Genomic DNA, 20739 nt, shown 5'->3' with positions numbered 1-20739 from the left:
CTCCGACGACAAAACATGTCATAATCACCCACAGAAAACCCGATACAATACCACACGCAAGACTGAACAAGTGATTTTGCTCCTGGTATCCCGCAATCATTTGCCTCTAGAGCAATAGGTTTTGACTGAATTAATCGTGATAGCAACTTGGATATTAAATCGCCAAAGGTTCCAAACGAAATGAAGCTAGTAAACGCAGAGCCAGCAGTTAGCACGGATAGAAATATGATAAAGCCACGAGAGCAAATGCGAGCTCTTCGTACCTGCTCAACTGTTGCTCAGCTTCGGTGCTAGTTGATACGATAGAGAAGATGAGCTGTAGTGACAGCAGCACAGCAGCACGACCAATAGAAATATCGCTACTACTTGTAGGAGGGCACTCCCACCTTTTCGCCACGGTACAAAGAGCTCCCAAAAGTGATACAATAACATCGCAATCCAGCAAAGCTCCAATAACGCGATCTCTCATTGCTGTCTCCTCGAAACAAGTACCATGCTCTCCATTCCGTGCCGTGACTGGCGAAGAGACCGATTTGGGGCGCAGTAAAGACTCCATGTACCCGATAGCTCCCTGTAGTACAGCCATATCACCCGGAAATGCCAACGTAACGTCACCATCTTGCGGGAAGTAGACGGCTAACGATACATAACGAACCGCCTGTAAAAGGCTGTTGACCACGTTGCGAAGCACTACACTGTCTTCCTGCAGTACCAGCGATAGTCGAAGGATAGATGCCCACAAAGCAAGACCTTCCGGCTGATAAGTACCATTTCCGATCAGCATACACACGCTCTCGAGCATTGGCAGTCCACACAATGTATGCTCAAAATGTTTCTCGTCCATGGCTGCAGTATTACCCCGGGAACCGTCAGCAAATAGCTTCATGATGTCGATAAGAACAAGGTAATCTGACCGGGTCGTAGCGACACGACACGAGCTCCGACGACGTGCCCTTTGATGACAATGAGATGCCATCAATGAGACAATTAACTTTTCATCGGCACTGCCCGGATCGTTCGACACACGGCTGTCTCTAACCGTGCTAGTGGGGTATTCCACCCGAATCTGAGTGCCCCCAGCATCAGAGCAAATAGCATTCGTCTGTTCAAGAAATAGCGCCACGATAGAATTCACAAGACCGACGGAACGTAACACTTGGTGGTATACGTCGTCGAACCGAAGCAGATTGGCGATAAAAGCCAGCAGCGCATGTATTGAGGAGCTTTGGAACGTTTCCTGGACACCACATACGTTGGTTAATGGATGGCTAACGTTTTATCCCACTGTCAGCCTTACATTCCCAGACACAACTGGTACTGACCTTCCGAATGAATGCGTTTATACTCTCGAGCTCGACGTACGGAATCATCTTTGCTTCTATTGCAATTGCAGAGAGCACAGACATAATCGTTTGCTGCGCCATCTCCGAGTAATCATCAAGTTGCTCAATTGCCCGCGCTATAAGATTTGTTTTCTATCCAGAACACGTCAGTTTAATAAAAGTTAATTGCAATCACGTACAGTAGGCTCCAGAATTTGTGCCAGTACTTACGCTCACAAATTCATAGTCAAACTTGTACGTGACGACTATTTGACAGAGTTTCTGAAGAAAACGACACTCGAGACACTCACGATCGTTTACCAGCTCGTTAGAAACTCGACTATCATCGTGCTGCTCTTTCTCGACCTTCGTCGCACGATGCAAGTACGCCAGAATATCTGAGAGCAATCCAAACGCTTCAGGATTAAATAATGACTGCCCCATAGCAGGCGTAGTCGAATCAAGAGCCAGCTTAAAGGCCTTGTTCTGGTAAATATTACCCCTAGCAAGAGGCGTTTCACTCCCCGACAAGCACAGCTCTGCAACAGCATCTGCAAGGTCTTGATCATGCTGGCGAAGAGTTTCTAGCGAAGATGGCGTTGTTGTCTTCGCACATATTGCGCGTTGACGCGACTCAAACAATTGCACGAATGTAGCTAAAATCTTCTGCCGCTGTCGATCCGTGTGCACTTGTCTGTGCAGATCAGAGAGTCCTGCAGTAATCGCCCCTCTCAAAGACAAGGCTGTCACTAATATGACCTTCGCCAGCACTCCAGTTCCATTCGCACGTTGAATCAAGTCAAGTAGGCATCGCTCGTCACATAACTGTTTCACCATTGATCTCCATCTGCTCGGCTGCAGACCTTGAACCAGAGCCTCCACTACCTGATGCATTAAATATTCACAATTAGCTCTCAACATCAAAGCAGCTTTAAACTTAGCACAGGTTGCTACCTTCAGGACGGCTATCTGCAGTATTTCATCTGTAAACACCAAGTGGAAAATACGATGCAACGTACTGCTCTCATTGAGCTCTTGTACCGCTTCTGGAGACGTAACAAGCAGTCCTAACACGTCCAGCGTCACCCTCAATAGCTCTCGCGTGTCTTCTTCATTTTTCCCATCACTTAGCGCCTTTACAACCTTTACAAATGTCGACGGTATCCTCTCACCCACCAGCAACAGAGCTTGGGCGTTGTCACCGCGTACCAGCAGAGCCTTCAGCACGTATAACAATTGCAGCACGTGATGTCTCTCCTCCTTTTCTGTAGCTAATAAGAACTTAGCATTGATGTTGCCGTCTAGCCTTCCAGCGTTGAAAAGCTCCAGCGCGCGACTGAAGCAGCCGCGTAGTCGCTGGGCAGTCACGCTAATAAGAGTGTTGGTGTCTCGCTCGTTCAGTGGCTTCGCTCCGCTATTGATGGGCTCAGAAGCTTGATCGACACCCAGGAGGGCGTTAAATATATAGTCAAGAGCATCCTGTTGGTCTCCTGGATGCGCAGACGTCGCAAATGTCACCACTTTTGCATGCAGGGCACTTGACTTTACTATGGATTGTTTCTCGGTCAATTCAGATCCATTTTTGGTGTGAAAGGTATTGGCAGAAGCGGATGCGGCTCTGCGAGATGATCTACCTATCGGCGAAGTGTGTTTCGGGCTGTCGGGCGGAGAGGAGGCCGAGGGACTGCGCGTCCGCCGATGGAAGATGTGCTTCATGCCTAAGTGCGGTGCTTCAAGCGGCCGTTTCCTGGTAGTACAATGGGATTTGTAGAAAATGATTTAAGCCAATAGTTGATTCGTTTCTAAGTGAATTGGTCGAAAAGTTACGCCATGTCGACTAAGAAGACGCTGACGCTGACACGGGTGAAGGACCTGAGCCCGACGCTGAGCAATAAGGAGGTGCATGTGAAGGTGATTGTGCTGGAGTGCAATGCCAAGGACGAGGGAAATACTAGCAATAACGCGACGATGATAGTGGGCGATGACTCCAGCTGTGTGAGCCTTGTGCTGCCCAAGACGGTAGCGCTGCACGTGCGGCTTGGCGACATACTGCAATTGACCGCCACGCAGGTGGTGCTCAAGAGCAACCGCATTTATTTATGGGGCTGTAAGGTGGAGCGCGTGGGCGAGTTCCTGCTGCTCTTCAAGGAGAGCAACAACATCAGCAACATCACATGGGTCAAGGATCCCAAGAACCCCGACGTACTGGTGCGTTGGCTTCAGTTACTCCACCTACTATTATGCACCAGTCTGCGTTAATACGGCACCGCTATGCAGGCGACGACCTGCTGTGAATTAGCTACTAACAAGTGTTCTGGTTGCTTTGGCAGATCCCAGGACGCAACCCCGCCAAAAGACCCAAGCCACAGCCTGCAAAATGAGTCTGTTTGCTTGCTTGATCATGGAATTAATGGACATCTTATATGTACACCATACTTTTAATCTGTATCTTTGCTTGCTTTTGGATAAAGTGAGACAACCAAAGGACGAACTCGTCCAGGGGCCGAGCTTGGGGTTTGTGCCTTAGGCTTCGTTGCCTGGTTGGTATGCACCGGGTTTCTGATGCCTTGCAAGTAATGAGGGAGTCGATGCTCCGGACGAATATCCAAGCAGATCCCAGGCTTTCGTGCCAACGGGTTCTCTTTACGTTGACGCTGCTCGACCTGTTCAATCCACGTCGAAGCCCGTGCCTTGCGGAACGAAAACCTCGTAACGGAGGGTATTTCGGATGTGCACTTCCACTCATCGGCACTGCCCATTGATCGTGAGTCGGGCCGCCCTCCCCACTGCGAAAGTCGACCCAGAGCGAGTTCCTGATATGGGCGGCAAAATGAATACTACTGTTGTACTCTGCTACCGAAGACATGGAAAAGATACAAAACACTTACGCCACTTTGACGAGCAGGCGGATCTGTAAGTAGACCTTTCGGCTTCTTCATCACATTGTAGGAGCCAGGGCCAACACATTCGGGAGTGGGAGACTTCTGCGCGAGTCTCATTTCACTACTGTTAGGCACGCTGATTGTCATACAGTATTGACAATTTGTCATTAATACTTACATAGTTGAAGCGCTTGGTGGTACTGCACAAGCTGGTGCCCCGTAAAGAGCCTGTAAAAGTGTAAATACTGTCATTTGGTTATTGAGTTCATAGAGAGCTTAACGTACGATGAACGTCATAGCCCATCGAGTTGTGGTTATTGCTGTAGAGTTGGTCGGCACTAAGACACTCGTTCCGGAAGGCGGTTCCCGGCTTCACTGTTGTCTTTGGCAGTCGCAGATCGATGTGGGGACCGTGAGTTGTCCACATCCGTCGCGATTCCCGTGCATATACGCGTTGGTCTGGTACCATCCCGCCCTTCGTTAGGGCTGTGTTGGCGTGTGGGTCGAAGAAGAAGGACTCGCGAAAGGGCTGGTATGAGGCCCTGGTGATCCCCAGCGTGCGTATCTGCGCGGAAGTCATTCTGGAAGGCAGGACGTCTGGTCCATCGGGGCCCGAAGGCAAAGCCCCGGGGCTGCACATGACCAATTGCGGTAAGAATCAGGGCAACTTCAACTTTACCACCGAAATAGACAACGCATAGGCATTCAAGACTGCAGGCACGTGGCACATGAAGTGAAACTTCGACTAGCACGTTAATCCATTGTATCCAAGTCATGTACTTCGAAGTAGCAAAAAAGCAGTTAAGCATGGTAATAAGGTCTCTGTTCTGTAGATGCCAAGCCACTAACCTCTACGAGTGTAGATAGCTAAACTACTCACGAGTTGCACAAAGGCGATCAGCAAGGAAGTCGTACCTACTACGACGTCTACATCATCTCATCCATCTCCTCGTCCTCATCGAACTCGCCCTCTTCCTCTGCAGTGGCGTCCTGGTACTGCTGGTACTCAGACACCAGATCGTTCATGTTGGACTCAGCCTCAGTGAACTCCATCTCGTCCATACCCTCACCGGTGTACCAGTGCAAGAAAGCCTTACGACGGAACATAGCCGTAAACTGTTCGGACACACGCTTGAACATCTCTTGGATAGCAGTAGAGTTACCAATGAACGTAGTGCTCATCTTCAGACCCTTGGGCGGGATGTCACACACGCTAGCCTTGATGTTGTTGGGGATCCACTCGACGAAGTATGACGAGTTCTTGTTCTGCACGTTCAGCATCTGCTCATCAACCTCCTTCGTGCTCATGCGTCCGCGGAACATACAAGCTGCAGTTAAATAGCGGCCATGGCGAGGGTCGGCGGCACACATCATGTTCTTAGCATCGAACTGCTGCTGGGTCAGCTCGGGCACCGTCAGGGCGCGGTACTGCTGCGAGCCGCGCGATGTCAGAGGAGCGAAACCAATCATAAAGAAGTGGAGACGCGGGAACGGGATCAGGTTCACGGCCAGCTTACGCAGGTCCGAGTTCAGCTGACCGGGGAAACGAAGGCACGTGGTAATACCGGACATGGCGGCACACACCAAGTGGTTCAGGTCACCATAAGTGGGGGTGGTGAGCTTCAATGTGCGGAAGCAAATGTCGTACAGGGCCTCATTGTCCAGGCACATGACCTCATCGGCGTTCTCGACAAGCTGGTGTACCGATAGCGTAGCGTTATAGGGCTCCACGACCGTGTCCGATACCTTGGGCGACGGGCAGACCGAGTATGTGCACATGATGCGATCGGGGTACTCCTCACGAATCTTCGAGATAAGAAGCGTACCCATACCGGAACCGGTACCGCCACCAAGCGAGTGCGTGATCTGGAAACCCTGAAGGCAATCACAGCTCTCTGCCTCCTTGCGAACGACGTCAAGCACCGAGTCAATCAGCTCAGCGCCCTCAGTGTAGTGTCCCTTGGCCCAGTTGTTACCAGCGCCAGTCTGTCCGAACACGAAATTGTCTGGGCGGAAAAGCTGACCGTAGGGGCCAGCGCGAACGGAGTCCATGGTACCGGGCTCAAGATCCATGAGGATGGCGCGGGGCACGTAACGGCCGCCCGTGGCCTCGTTGTAGTACACATTAATGCGCTCCAGTTGCAGGTCTGAGTCGCCGTGGTACGAGCCCGTGGGGTCCACGCCGTGCTCGTCGGAGATGACCTCCCAGAACTTGGCACCGATCTGGTTACCACACTGACCACCCTGAATGTGAACGAGCTCTCTCATTTTATTGTCTGCGAGTAAATTGAGGCAACGAAAGCGTCAGCAAGAGTAACAACAGGCAAAAGATCGCGATACGCCCCTTCCCCCCTTTCCCTTCGTATGGTGGGGGATTCCAGCTGCAGACGGAGGATTGAGGGGGCCCGCTTGAGTACCACATGAGGGGAGGAAGGGGGAGGCGCTTATTAGCGTTGCTGGAATGTCATACCTGTTGCTTTACGTCGACGGTCGGGATTCCTGCGGCGGCTCTTGGCTGGCTGGCGCGGGCTCTGAGGAGAATTCGGACTTTTGGCGAATGAAGGAGTTTTGCGTTGCGGGCGGCGTCGGGACGCGCGGGAAAAATTACCGTTGGAGTTAAATATGGTCCAGCCCCCGTTTCAAAACGTCGGTGACCAACACTCCTTTCTCGTGCTTACAAATGCCAAGAAAGAGAGCAAGAAAAGGGCACCGAATCTGAAACCACTGCTGGTTTGAATTTCAGGACGGATGGCATGATTCAAGTCAAAGTCGGTTTAGCTTAGAGTAAAGGAGGGGTGAAAGAAAGGACGTGTCTTCTGTTTTGCTTTCTCAGAAATTCACGTAAAGAAAGCCACATACTGCAATATTCTCAGCTTATTACGTAAATTACCGATCCAAATGTAGGAGGCGAGCGCGTAACGGACACCACTTCCCAATGTCTCGAACCACCGACGCCTATTGTTATCACACTTTGACACAAAGCTTTGTGCGATTGTGTTGAGCCCTTTTGCTGCACTGTAGTGCAATTAATAGAAGTCCAACCATCGCAAGCAGCAGCTACAGCGCGTAATACAATTGCGGCGGTCAAATACAGATAGGTTTTGAGTCGGAGCAACAGAGTTTATATACACTGTAATAACCGCTTGAAATACCTTCACAGCGGCGCTGCTTTTTCAAGTAGACCTTACTTACAGCATTTCTGTAGCTTCGAAATAGAATATCATCTCGGAGATGCATAGCCTTTAAAATCGATCGTCACTTGTCAATTGACGAGAGTTCGAGACGACGTTCGTTCAGTGAACGTTCGAACGAAGCTCATTTACGAAGTACATGTAATGCTGCGCTGCGCAATGCTTCGATTCGCGCCAACTATGGCAGCCTCCGCCCGCCTCGTGCATCTGAATCAGGCCAGAGTGTTTTCGTCAGCGTTGCCTGCTGCCTGGGAGGCTATCAAGCGAAATAACGGTGCGTTAGTTAGGCTAAATTGCTTAAAGAAACTCTAACTGAGAGAGATCACAACTGTTAACTGTACTAGGTGAAATCGTGTACTACAACAAGGACCTGCGCAAGACTGTCCGTCAGATTCCCGGTGTAGCTCCGCAGACGGTGGATGATTTGAAGTCGACGGAGCCTGAGGCCAAGAAGGAGGAGAGTGAGGCCAAGTCTGCCACCGTGCCGCACCAGGAGAACACGGGCAATGAAGTGTTCGTCCCTATCGACTTCGACACGGCCATGTCTATTGAAGGCCACGACTCACAAGTGGTCCACGTAAGACTAAACCCCTGACTTGGCGTTAAGTGCTTGTGCAGCTAGAATCTGACATGGCTTGCGTCTTTCGATGTAGATCGAGCTCGAACCTGAACAATGCCTGCGAGCTGAGACCGGTGCCATGATCTACATGACAGATGGCGTGGAAATGGAGACGACCACCGCTGGAGGATTAGGCGAAGGCATGAAGCGGTAAGCTCAATTTGTGCAATAGTCGACGACGGGCAGAACTCACTATTGTTCTGAAACTATTGCAGAATGATGACCGGCGAAAACTTCTTCGTATCGCGCTTTACGTACCATGGCTCAGAGAAGGGCAAAGTGGCGCTTGGCACCAGCTTTCCAAGCAAAATTGTTCACCTCCGCCTGAATGACTTCCTGGGCGAATCAATCATCTGTCAGAAGGGAGCGTTCTTGTGCGGCTCAGACACTGTCAACATCGAAATGGTTCGTTGTGCTTCTTTACCCTGCCTTGGCTTGTCAAGTAGGACCGTTCTGACTTGTGTTTGTTCGTGATACTGCAGGAATTCGCCAAGAAGTTTGGCGTCGGTTTTTTCGGTGGCGAAGGGTTCATTTTGCAGAGGCTGACAGGCAGCGGTGATGTGCTTGTCCGTGCTACCGGAACACTGATCGAGCGCGAGCTCCAGCCTGGTGAAGTGCTTCGCATTTCAAGTGGCTGCCTCGTTGCCTTTGAGCCTAGTGTCCACTACGACATCACCATGATGAAGGGAGCAAAGAATGTGCTCTTTGGTGGCGAGGGTCTGTTCGTGACGACGCTCACTGGGCCTGGAAAAATCTACTTGCAGAGTCTACCGTTCGAGCGCGTGGTTGGAGAAATGGCGGCTCGCATCCCTCGTGGCGGACCTGGCGGCATGATGTTCCCGCTCATGATGGGAGGCGGCGGCGAACAAGGCGCCAAGGAAGATGTAGCTGAAGGGGCTGAAGGTGCGACAGTTAGTGGCGAAAATGTTGGTGCTGCAAATGCCGAAGATGACTGGGGAGTCAAAAACGATGAAATATACGGCGACGGCGGCAAAGACTTAGCCAGCGGGAGCGAGTTTAGTGATGTCGTAGCGGAGGAGTCCGAGGAATCAAGCGGTGGTGGTGTCATTAGTATTTTCAAAAGCCTCTTCGGAGACAACGACGACTAAATAAGTAGGTACATGTACAGTGCCGCAAAAGCTGCGTAGATATTGCAGCAACAATGAGGGCTGCTCACAACATGTATACTGTGATCGCTGTCTAATGCAATAAAGGTCACCTTACTTGCTCCACCTTGACTTGCTTTGATGTCTTTGCGCCTTCAAACCGCGCGGCCATCGTCGACACTGCGGGATCCGCGATCCAAGTCGACAGTGACGGCGGATCGGGTAGCGATGGTGGGAGGAGGTCGCCTCGTGGTGGCGGACTCCTTGGATCTGGCGGAGGGGGGTCGCCTGGTGGCGGATCTCGTACCTGAGCTCGATGAGCACACGCACGTCTTCGTCATTCCAGGACGCAGCCACCGAATCAACGTCTTGATTTTGGTGCCGCCCTCGACCACGAGTAGTTCGGGCGCTTGGTGGCGATGGCAGTGGCGCTGGCGTCGCTTTGAAAACGATCGTTTTTTGCGGTGGTTTTATGCGGAAAAACCTGTGAGATTTTTCCCGAACGGGCTCTTATCATCTTTCACAACCACAGGATCAAATCATCCAATGGCCTTCCATTAGACCATTTAAAACGGTTTAATCGGTTTAGTAGACGGATTAAACCGTAAACTGAGCTTACTCGGCTATACTAGTATAAAATATATACAGATCGGTTTAATGCACACCAAAACGGTTGCTGGAACGCGACCTTCGGTCTTAGTGACGTTCAGTCATGTGTTTAATCGTATTAGAGCTGTTTGATGAGACCAAAAAGTGGTACTACTAGTACTACAGTATCACCAAACAATTCATCGTCAACAAACTTTAATGCGCGACACTTTGTGTAGGTTTTGGAAGGCACCCATTTTGGATGGATGCATTAATCAATGGTGCAAACAACTTAAAATATTTCGCCGAAGAAAACTGTTATTGTATAGAAGCCAGCTCAACGTGATAATCATCTTTCAATAAGCCAAGATAGCGCAAGATCCCCCGTTATCCTTCATGCAGCTTGGACGTCATGCCGCTGGTATGTCGCGACATATAGCGGGATGTGATTCTGCCCGTCAACAGTATTTATCATCACTGGATCCAATCGAAACTTCCATATTTTCTCCATCGCTCTCTCGCCAACACCGTCATCGTCAAACAGCAGTGCAACATAGCACACTTTTTTCTTCGCATCCAAAAATGGCTGCGCCAACTTCCAGAGAACATCTTCTTTACACACGTGCCGAATGGCCTTCGTCAGCTGCACGAGGCAAAAATGCTCCACACTTTCTTGGCCATTCACTAGCTCCCACTTAGCAACTGCGTCAATCGTCTCACACATGCTAGACGCGGGAACCCAGTAGTCCATCTCGCAAGGGTTTGCAGCCCACCGCTTCATCACCGATTCGTAATCGTCCATCGTTTTTCCTTCGCGTTTGACGTACAGCGGCTTATTTGAATCAAGTAAATCAATGGACCGCCCGAATGACATCGTACCCATTTCTTGCTTCATGATGCCTTGATAGTCCACTTTAGACGTCCGATGCACGTTGTCATACTTCATATATGATATCTGGACGAAATCTTGGCGTCGAACCAGTGCGTGGAAAAACTGTTCAAGCGCAACGCCTTGAAGGCGAGGATCATCCAGCGATTTAGCAACCACGGCCAGCTTTTCAAAAAACCCAGGTTGGACCATACCACTCAAGTGATTTAGCGCCATTATCGAGCTGACGCATGGTCTCCAGGAGGTTGAAAGCGTATACTGCGACACGTCCGCAACATCCAACACTCCCATTATTCGAATGCGGTCAATTTGCTTGTCCGAAGTACACCCATCCACTCCTAGGAGCACGTTGGCGCTCTCACTAGTAAGACGACTCAAAGCTCTTGCTAGACCAATCTCAGCTTGTCGTACCGGCAGCAAGAAATCGCGAATACTCCCACCGGACACAAAATACTTTTTGGCGACATCGCTCTCGTCTTTAATCCCAAGCGCACCGGCCACGAATTCCAAGTCAGCTTGCTTCCAGTAGGGCAACAAACAGGTCACCTGGCTATTTCCGCCTTCTCCATTCGGGTTAAATTGTGCAGAGGTTGCTAATAGCGTAAAGTAATTCTGGTAGCCTCTCCGCTTAATTTCGTCCTGATTCAAACCGTCGAGACAAAACCAGCAACTGTCCTTGTTGATTCCAAGGCCTGGCTTGCAGAAATACTCGTACATCTTGCCATTGCCGCCAAGTTCTTCAATCCACCGGTAATACTTGCCTTCGTAAAGCAAAGTCGTAACTGGTTTTACGCCTCCCCCATCGATACAACGATACCACACAACCGGCAATTTCTTCACAATTCCCAAGTAGAAGCAAATCAACGCCAAGATGGTGCTCTTACCAGTTCCTGGGCTACCAGTGAAGATGAACTGCTTCTGCTCACTATTGTCGAGATTTACTTTCGCACTCGTAGCGAGCTTATCTTGGAGAAAGTCCTTGAAGTTCTCCAACACACACAGAATCTCTTTTCTCACATAAAACCGACGACCCGTAAAGCCTACAATGTCTCCAATCGCTTTAATGTCTTTCACTTTCCCGCAATCGTGATTGCTCCACTCGAACATCTTCAAAAAATCGCCGGTGGGCGGCAACGAACCAGTCACGTTGCAGTTCTCCAGCAGCTCCGTAAGTGTTGGTTCCCTAAAGTTCAGCCGCTTAGTGTTCAGATCTTCATAGTCTTCCTCCCTTTGTCGTTTGAGTTTGGTTAGTGGAGCGATTGTCACAAGCACGTGGAATTGGTCGGGTGTTAAAGGACCCTTGTCCCCGAGCACTTTGTCAAGAACGGCCGACTCAATGAGCTCCTTTTTTTTTTGCGTTAGAGCGTCGACAATTTCCGTCGTCCTTCCCTGCCTTAGCTGCTCCACATCGAAAGAATCAGTAGTAAGCCACTTGCTGTTGTTCCAGGCCAGAAACAATTGTAGCCTGTCGGCATCAACATCGCCCAAGACGCCTGTCTTCTGCTTCTTGATCGCGATCTTCAAGTGACCTACTGTTTTGCTCTGAAGAATGTCGACAAGAAACACACGCTCTACCCCGATAATCGCACAGAACAGACTTGCTTCCTCCATCTTGCCACGGGTTCTGCAAAAGAAAGAACTGAAGGGGGTCGTACCTAAGCGAAGCGCAGCAGAACATTTCTGCCCACTCAAAACAAAATGATACTTACGAACCTAAGTACGAATCGCGATTTAAGCATTCTAAACGAATGTCTAAACAACACTCAAATAGTTGCCCATTCAGACGAACAATTATCTATTTGTTCTAAAATGCACCTAACCCTAACGAAGGGGTTTTTGCCGCTTCGTTACACGACGCATCATAAGAATTTGTAAGGTCGCGTTTCAGAAGTATGCTCAAACAATATTTAGAGATTATTTGGTGTTATTGAACCAATCAGACGCTCGAATTGCTATGACACAATTTTTCCATTACATTTTTTTTCCAATAAGAATTGTCGTGGGTAATTTATGAAAAATAAATATTTATACTGAGCATACGTACCAGTACGAGCTCAAAGTATAATAAAACGTACCTACTAGTCAAACGAAAAGGTTCGAGGTCGTTTATTGAGTGAGCACGTGGTTCGTTCGCAATCTGACTTCACTGCGTAAGATGAGATCCTTAGAGCTATTAATAGCTGCGGCCCTGGTCTAAGCAGAAAAATACCAAACTCGTTCTGAAAAATCTGCCTTTTGATTGGCTGAGAGCAGAGCGATTTATACCGTTTTGTGTGGGGTTCTCATAACACCTTGTGGAGGTGCTCTGAAGTCGGAACGAGTTTGCTGTCTCTGCCACAGTATATTCCGCTCCAAGAGCCCACTCTGTGTTTTGCTTTCTTGGCGCACACAAAATCAGGCAGTAAGTCAGCTTGTCCAACCATGGACCACAAATCCAAATTAGCAGTTCTCTGCGTTTTACAGTGCGTCTATGCAACGGTTACGGCTCTCTGCAGCGATCGTCGTCGTATCGATTAATTGCCTCGTAGGAACACCAACATCTTTTCGGCTACGGCATTTGAGCGGGCATTGACGTGCAAGAATACGAAGTGGTTTAATGTGAAGATGCGCTGCGACATGCACACCTTTCTTGCTGTGATGGCTCTTGTCCGTCTGAACCGGAAAGGTCACATTCATCATAACGTAAACCTCGACATTACGAGACGATTTGCAGTGACATTGATATATATATCCTCCGGTGGAACAATAGATAGCGCAGCCACTGGAATGGGATTGTCATGATCAAGCGCTGTAGTGTACGTAAATCAAGTCTTAGCTGTACTTGGAAGGATGGCTAAAGACGGAATCAAGATTTCTACAATGCAAGCGGAGATTGAGGATATCCAATACGGATTCGAGATGATAGCCGGCTTTCCAGATGTAATTGGAACAGTGGACGGCACCTTGCTGCGCATCTCCCGCCCTTCCGAACATAAAGGATGGTACTGCAGAAAACAAACAGGCCGTCGTAGACCACAAAATACGTTTCAGATCGTACTGCATCCGGGCGGGATCCATCAACGATCAATCGCTGTGGAACCAATCCAGTCTACGTAATAGAGCTACTGTTCCTAGTGGTATGCATTGTTTCGGCGATGCTGGTTACAAAATATTTCGTCACATACTCAATGGAGGAGAAGCTGTTCAAAATCATAAAAAGAGGCGCTATAACTTTAAACTATCAGACGCGTATTATTGATGAGCGTGCTTTTGGCATCCTGAAGAATACTGTATCCTCTTTGGGAAGACCGAGCAGAAATCACCGAAGCGTGTCACGAAGGTTTTGTGGGATGTTTAGTTTTGATGGTCGAACTAAAGGACACTTACGGGATACAAGGAGTGGATCCAGACCGCGCCCCACCGGGATTGCTATCTTTTTTGTCGTCGGAGGTTAAACTGAGCCACAACAAAGGTTTGTCTAAAGAAAAGGAGCTAATGGAATATCTTTGGGCTGATTAAAACCTAGTTAAATTTCTTACTTTTATACGTGATTTCAAATTATCTGGATCAAGTACAAGCATAGTCGAATACGAAGGGGTGATTCGCCAACCAGGCTCTGATTTCACCATGTGAGCTTCGTAACAAGGTGCTCGAGTAGTGTCAATTGGCGTGTCTGCAGCTCGCGCGATGCTTCTTGCGCTTAGTTGAGATCCTGGAGCACTTCCACCAGCTTTACCTCCGTAGTCATGGATGCCGTTATCGATGCCATACCCTCTTTCATAGCAGCAGCCAATTTTCTTATCGGTGTCGAATTTTTCTGTAGTCTGTCGTGGGATGAGAGTGACTGCTCTTCATCACCACTGTCAGAGTCATTGCCAGCATCTGTAACGGGGTACAATCCAGCGTGCCCCATGTTACATAAAGAGTAACCCGTCACTCTTGTGGACACCTGGTACACGGTACCAGGTGCTCTCGGAGCCAGTCAGTGCATAACTACTTAGCTCCACTATAGGTAACCACTAGTTTGTATGATACCCAAGCTAATCTTACTTATAGATACATCAGTCTTAAATCTACTCTTCTAAGTAGCAAACCGTTCCCTTTGAGGCCGGGAAAACGTGAACTAACGTTCACTCGGGTAGTTAATACCCTTAAGCACTTTTTCTGTGCAAGGTGCTGTGTGACCATGTCACACTTGGTAGCACTCGTAGTCAATCCAACACCATCGCGAGTAGATTGAACTGCCTAAATCCTCTGTGCGCTCAGCGTTTGAGCCAAGATGGACCGAAGCGAGTTTTCTCGCTTGAACGACTCACAGTACGAGTCTGTTCGGAAGATGGGAGGCATCTTTGGACAAGATATCCTTCGCAGCTTGGCGGCGGCGACGCCTGCCGAGCAACAAGAGCGCGTGACCGCGTTTGAGACCTACGAGCGTAGTCTCATCGCTCACGTCCGCGGGAGCTTGGAGGCCACGATGGCCGCTCCCCAGGCAACTAGGCCTAAGCCGGTGTGGCTGAAGGTCCCCGCGTTTGAGGGGGAGACAGGAGAGAACCTTCACTTCTGGGTCCGTGAGGTGGAGATCGCCATGAAGGCGGGTCTCATCCCGAACGAGCCAATTCGGGTGGCGTTTGTCCTGTCCAACCTTGGTGGACGTGCCAAGCACTGGGCATACACCAGGGAGACGACATCGCCTGGATGCTTTGCATCCTGGGCTCAGCTGTGTGAGCAGCTTCGAGCCGCGTTCCTACCGGTATACAACGACTTCCGCCAGCGTTCACGCTTTCTCGCGTGTAAACAAGGTAAACGTGAGCTGCAGGAGTACGCGTAAGAGATGCGCACGTTGGTGGCATCTCTGGCAGGGAATCCTCTGCCTGAAGACGTCAAGACAACAGTCTTCATGGACGGCCTGAAGGTCGGTCCTGCTCGCACCCAGCTATTCCGGGTGCAAGCGACAGCTATGGAGGAGGCGATTCGAATCGCCCTCCAAGAAGAGTACAGCCACAAGCAGGCTGGTACTCCTCGGGAAGAGGAACATCGCCACGTTGAGAACGGCGTTCCTCGGGAAGCGGAGCATCGCAGCAATGACGCTGTTGCTTCTGCTGTCACGCAGCCCGTTGATACCGGTGCGTACAGCGAGCCCGAACCCATGGACTTAAGCTCGGCCGAGAGCTTGGTCCGCTGATATGGATGCGGCGGACATGGACACTACCAGCGTGTGTGTCCCTCGCTAGTCCTCGGGAAGAAGACGGCCGGTGGGCCCCAAGTCCGGTGGCGCAGGCCACGGCCAGGTGGACGAAGACTCCCCGGCCACCAGTAGAGGCAGTATGCCCTACTGAAGAGCGCTAAGCCTTCGTGATGGGTGTGCAGGCTGTGCGCACCACGGGCCTTAGCCCAGAGAGACGTGGTTCTCTCAAACCGGTGAAGGGCAGTGATGGGCTGCTGGTATTACACTCGGTGTACGGGGGTACGGTACCCCTTGAACGTTTGATGAGTTCTGGGGCGTTGATACGCCGCCGGAACGTCGCTTGGTATAGCGACATCCGACTGCACTCTATGTCAGAGTGGCGGTCGTGGGCTGGTCCTTGGTGGACTAGCCTTTGGTACGGTGAAGGAAGTACCAATGGTCATCAACGGACCTGAACGTTTCGGCTCGATGAACTCGCGCACCGCGCTGTCGCTCGCCGTTCTCGCCATGAACAACATGGCGGTGCCGAACATAAGGCACAGCCCGGACTTTGGTGTGGCAAGGCTGAGAAAGGTCTACCAGTCCAGGTCTATGACGGAGCATTGGTGAGTCATGTTCCCACCTCCGTCATGACTGGGGCGTCTGATACAGACCGTCAGGACGCAGAAGCGTCACGGAGCTGTCAACGCGCCGACAGCTCTGCGTACAGCAAGACCATGCTCCGCTGCGGCAATGCCACAGGCGTGGGTCTTTTGCCCGGCGTGTGGACCTGCTACACCAGCAGCGTCCAACGCCGAAGGTCGTCGTGCCGTACGCGCTTCGACAGTGGTTATGCCTTTAAGCGCTAACCAGGTGGGTAACTTAGGACCACACGGTCGCACAGACCTTAATTGAAGAGGAAGGCGCTGAATGCGCTTCCTGTGTGGATAACACAGTACCACACGCAGTCGCCCAGACTATAACCGAAGAGGAAGGCATGACTATTCTTCCTGTGTGGGTAACACAGTACCACACGCAGTCGCCCAGACTATAACTGAAGAGGAAGGCATTGTCCATGCTTTCTGTGTGGGTAACACAGTGCCACACGAGGTCTCGAGTGCCTCTGATGTCGTCAACGAGACATCACGACGTGGGTAACAAAGTGCCATGTCACGCCAGCCGCCGCAAGTCGGGTCTGAGCCCTGTTCAGGCCGACGTCGCTTCAAGTGATTCGGAGTCCAGGTCCCGGACTCCTCTGACTCGGTCGGTGTACACCAACTCTGTCCGGTGTGTGTGCGGGTCTGCCACGTCAGCTGATCCCAACACCGAAGTTCGTCGCGCGGTATGCGCTTCGACAGTGGTGGTGCCGAAGGGCATTCACCAGGTGGGTAACATAGGTCCACATTCCGGGTAACAAGTTCCGCAAGCAGCGAAGCTGCTTAAGGAGACCGACATTCGGTGCTTCGAGCGTGGGTAACAAAGTTCCACGCAAGGTCACTCAGACCATAACTGATAAGGAAGTCGCTGTATGCGCTTCCGGTGCGGGTTACAGAGTTCCACACTTAAGGCGGGTAGCATAGCTCCGCACACAGAGCTGTTGGATCGAGGCGCGAGGCTGTCTTGGCCTCGCCAGACGTGAGCAACTCGCTCAACGTCAAGTCGCGCAGACTCAAACTGCTGACGCGAAGGCTGAGTGCCTTCGGTCGACACGGCCGACGCGGTCGTCCATACCGACGCAGTGCACAGGGCGGAGAGCCGTCGCACCTGCCAGTGGCTATTAGAAGCCACGAGAGACTCAGTGGTCTCGAGGTTAAGTGGGAAAGAGGCTCGGAAATACCTTTCTTCCCTGACTTTCCACGAGGCAGGTAGCCGTCGTGCTGCCAGTGTCTATCACAAGCCACGAGAGACTGAATAGGCTTAAGTGTAAGTTGGGGAGAGGCTCGGAAATACCTTTCCTCCCTGGTCTTGAGGTAAGGCCAAGCTCCTTACGGAGCCATGCGTCGATGTACATCGACTGCAGGCTGGAGGCGAACAGCCGGGCTAGAGCTGCGGTAGCTCTAGCCGAACAAGACATAGTGGCGAAGGAAGCCACGGGCGCAAGGTGCCTCGGAATCGCTAAGCGAATCTGCAGTGTTGGGGTTGCTAGCAACCATACACGGAATCGCGGACCTAGTGCAATCAACGCACTGGTCCCCTGGTCATGAACGACTTGTCGAGTAGGGTGAACGGAACGTCTCACCCGCCGACAAAGCGGTTGCGGTACGTGATGTACGCAACGCGCCGGGTATAATAGCCCGTGGAGCCATAACCCAAGTGTGGTGCATAAGTGCACACACAACAGACCAGGTGGTGGTCGAGGCAACGCACGCAGTCATAACTGGTGCCGCGCCGAGCATGACACCGTGGTGATGGCAGCTTGCCTCACCATGGGTTGGTACCCGTGAGTACTCGGTGTCAATGACAGACACCAACGCCGCAGTGGCATGGTGGTAAGATATGATCACCACGGTCGAGTATTATCAAGGTACATGGTGTCTGTGACAGACACTGGTATACAGACAACGACGGAGAAATCCGACACCACTGAATAACATCCAGCCATAGTAAAAGAAAAAACACAGAGCCCGACACAAAGATCCGACGCTTCATTTGATTGGCTAGTAACGCACTCCAAAAAACAAAAACAGCACAGTAAAAACATGTGAATGAAATAAAAGGGGATTATATTCAGACGATTACTTCCGGATATGTACCTCGGGATAGCCTTTTCAAAGCTACGAATTATCGTTTTCTTCTCTAGCTTTTCCCAAGCAGCAATAGTAGACATTATAGTACGGATGCGCTTTTCCTTAGCGGTTCCACCAGTGCGTCTACCACAACGGTTCCGTAATTTTAATGTAAGAAAGCTAGCTCAACACCACAATAGCACAAAAAGTACATTCCCATTGACTTACTTGCTCAAGTCTGCGCATATCCTTCATGTATGCTTAAAGGTCAGAGACGCCAGGAAAAATTTCCTTGCGTCCCTGACCTTTTAACGTCTTTGACGTATGGTGTGTCTTGCAATATTAAACTTTTCGGAGGCGGTCTTAACGACCCCACATTTAGCGATCCTCAAGGCCTCGCGCTTTTGCTTCATTGTAAAGCTTCGCTCAACGCGGTTCATCGCGCAGAATGACTTGATAATTACCGACGCCCAAGAAGTGTTTTATCTCCAGCCATTCATCATTTGTTTTGTAAGTAATTGGACTAAAATCCTTCTTGTATAAAGATATGATTAAGTAAAAATACAAAATTAGTTACTATGGGAAAGAGGTGTGCTCACAATCACTAGTCGGATTTTTGTGTCTGTCGGATTTCTCCGTCGTTGTCTGTAGGTGCAAAGGATATGCATATTACCATGACCCGATGCGCTCTGGACGCTGTGAGTCAGCGCACGTACCGTGCATCGGCACTGGCTGCTGTCGAGCAGCATGCCAGGAGTTCACGTAATGAACTCGTCGTGCAAGGCACACATGACGTGCACGGAGCACTTATGGTAGCTGTGGTATGTGTCGTACACAGCGTACCTCGTGTACGGGCACATGGACCTGTACACTGTGCTTGCACATGCGTCGTGCATGATGCGAGCACTGGCCATGAATCTGTTCAGGCGACAGCACAGCAGAAGCTATTGCCGCCAAACATGGCAACCTTGTGGTGGACGTACCGCACCAAAGGTTAGTACCGTACGGTACATGGTGTCGATGGGAGACACCTACACCACGGTTGTGTACCGTCACGGTACACGGTGTCGATAAAGGACACCTACGCGCCGTTGGTATGGTGCTCAAGACGCGAAGAGAGCGTGGCATAAGCTCCGCCCGCAAGGATGAATCCTTGCTGGAGCCAAAGGCATGGCCCGAGGTGAGCTGAGAGCTCCCTCTAGTGCTGGGGAAAATGTTGCCCTTCTCGGTGTCGTCCCTCGCGGGATACACCATGCTCCGGACGCGTTCGCGAGACTGTCGTGTCCTCTGGTGCGAACTGTGGGCGAATGCCACACGTTTGGATGCTATCGCACCCTATGCCAAAGCACTGTACGCGCGCTAGCAAAGGAGCTAAGGCAGCTCTGAGTGTAGGCTTTGCGGCCAACACAGCTGTGAGCATAGGGATGCAAATCCCAGTGAGCTTTGGCAGCACAAGTCACGGTGGGTGTGACTGAGAGCCGCGCCAGTCTCGTGGCTGCTCAGTGTGAGAATTCACCTTTTGGTGTTTTAATTCTCTCACTTCTGATTGGAGAATCAGTTGTGATTAGAGAATCAGGTGATTCTCATTTAAGTGGGGGAGGATGTAACGGGGTACAATCCAGTGTGCCCCATGTTACATAAAGAGTGACCCGTCACTCTTGTGGACACCTGGTACACGGTACCAGGTGCTCTCGGAGCCAGTCAGTGCATAACTACTTAGCTCCACTATAGGTAACCTCTAGTTTGTATTATACCCAAGCTTATCTTACTTATAGATACATCAGTCTTAAATCTACTCTTCTAAGTGGCAAACCGTTTCCTTTGAGGCCGGGAACACGTGGACTAACCTTCACTCGGGTAGCTAATGGCAACGTTGTGGTATCCGTTTGCCTGCGCAGCAGCACTTCCTCTGTGCAAAGTGCTGTGTGACCCCGTCACAGCATCGGCCAATGTGGTCTCTCCAATTCCACTTCGGCTGCCGAGAGCGCTGTTCAGAATCTCCCAACGTCTTCACGACCATTGTTGCCAGTGTCACTGCGAGCAGATTTGTCTTGTCGATACTCACACTCTAACTTCTTGTACTTGCTCGACACCTGTGCGTAGAGCTAGATTAGAATTTAGGCTGTATAAATATGAAACACATTGCACCAACACACCTGGTCACTCGTGAGCACCTCGCTCAGTTCTCTGAACGTCTGTTGGCGAAAACCTGCCATGCCAACGCTTGTTTCTTGTTGGCGTCGGCCTTTTCGATACGACGCCTAGCCTCCTCA

At 50.6% G+C, this 20739-nt stretch overlaps 6 protein-coding genes across 6 annotated transcripts; 2 read left to right on the top strand and 4 right to left on the bottom strand.

The window, feature by feature from the left end:
• Positions 1–362: 362 nt before the first annotated feature.
• PITG_00159 (uncharacterized protein) lies at positions 363–3038 on the bottom strand (the record flags this gene model as incomplete). The annotated part of the gene is made up of 5 exons (XM_002908740.1): positions 363–365; positions 431–1237; positions 1323–1475; positions 1554–2207; positions 2277–3038. 5 exons carry the CDS (start codon positions 3036–3038, stop codon positions 363–365), a joined length of 2379 nt encoding a protein of 792 aa, XP_002908786.1.
• Positions 3039–3152: 114 nt separating this feature from the next.
• On the top strand, positions 3153–3703 carry PITG_00158 (uncharacterized protein; the record flags this gene model as incomplete). The annotated part of the gene is made up of 2 exons (XM_002908739.1): positions 3153–3534; positions 3660–3703. The coding sequence occupies 2 exons, from the start codon at positions 3153–3155 to the stop codon at positions 3701–3703; spliced, it is 426 nt and encodes a 141-aa protein (XP_002908785.1).
• A 766-nt stretch (positions 3704–4469) lies between these two features.
• PITG_00157 (uncharacterized protein) lies at positions 4470–4844 on the bottom strand (the record flags this gene model as incomplete). Its single annotated transcript, XM_002908738.1, has 1 exon — positions 4470–4844. The coding sequence occupies one exon, from the start codon at positions 4842–4844 to the stop codon at positions 4470–4472; it is 375 nt and encodes a 124-aa protein (XP_002908784.1).
• Positions 4845–5005: 161 nt separating this feature from the next.
• On the bottom strand, positions 5006–6752 carry PITG_00156 (beta-tubulin; the record flags this gene model as incomplete). The annotated part of the gene is made up of 2 exons (XM_002908737.1): positions 5006–6480; positions 6675–6752. The coding sequence occupies one exon, from the start codon at positions 6470–6472 to the stop codon at positions 5132–5134; it is 1341 nt and encodes a 446-aa protein (XP_002908783.1).
• Positions 6753–7936: 1184 nt separating this feature from the next.
• On the top strand, positions 7937–9123 carry PITG_00155 (uncharacterized protein; the record flags this gene model as incomplete). The annotated part of the gene is made up of 4 exons (XM_002908736.1): positions 7937–7972; positions 8049–8164; positions 8230–8419; positions 8497–9123. 4 exons carry the CDS (start codon positions 7937–7939, stop codon positions 9121–9123), a joined length of 969 nt encoding a protein of 322 aa, XP_002908782.1.
• A 979-nt stretch (positions 9124–10102) lies between these two features.
• On the bottom strand, positions 10103–12208 carry PITG_00154 (crinkler (CRN) family protein, putative; the record flags this gene model as incomplete). Its single annotated transcript, XM_002908735.1, has 1 exon — positions 10103–12208. The coding sequence occupies one exon, from the start codon at positions 12206–12208 to the stop codon at positions 10103–10105; it is 2106 nt and encodes a 701-aa protein (XP_002908781.1).
• Positions 12209–20739: the final 8531 nt, after the last annotated feature.

The sequence above is a fragment of the Phytophthora infestans genome, genomic scaffold (assembly GCF_000142945.1).
Source record: "Phytophthora infestans T30-4 supercont1.1 genomic scaffold, whole genome shotgun sequence".
In the NCBI taxonomy this organism is placed as follows: domain Eukaryota; phylum Oomycota; class Peronosporomycetes; order Peronosporales; family Peronosporaceae; genus Phytophthora; species Phytophthora infestans.
The sequence above is the reverse complement of the archived record's forward strand: the minus strand, read 5'-3'. Positions and strand labels throughout refer to the sequence as shown.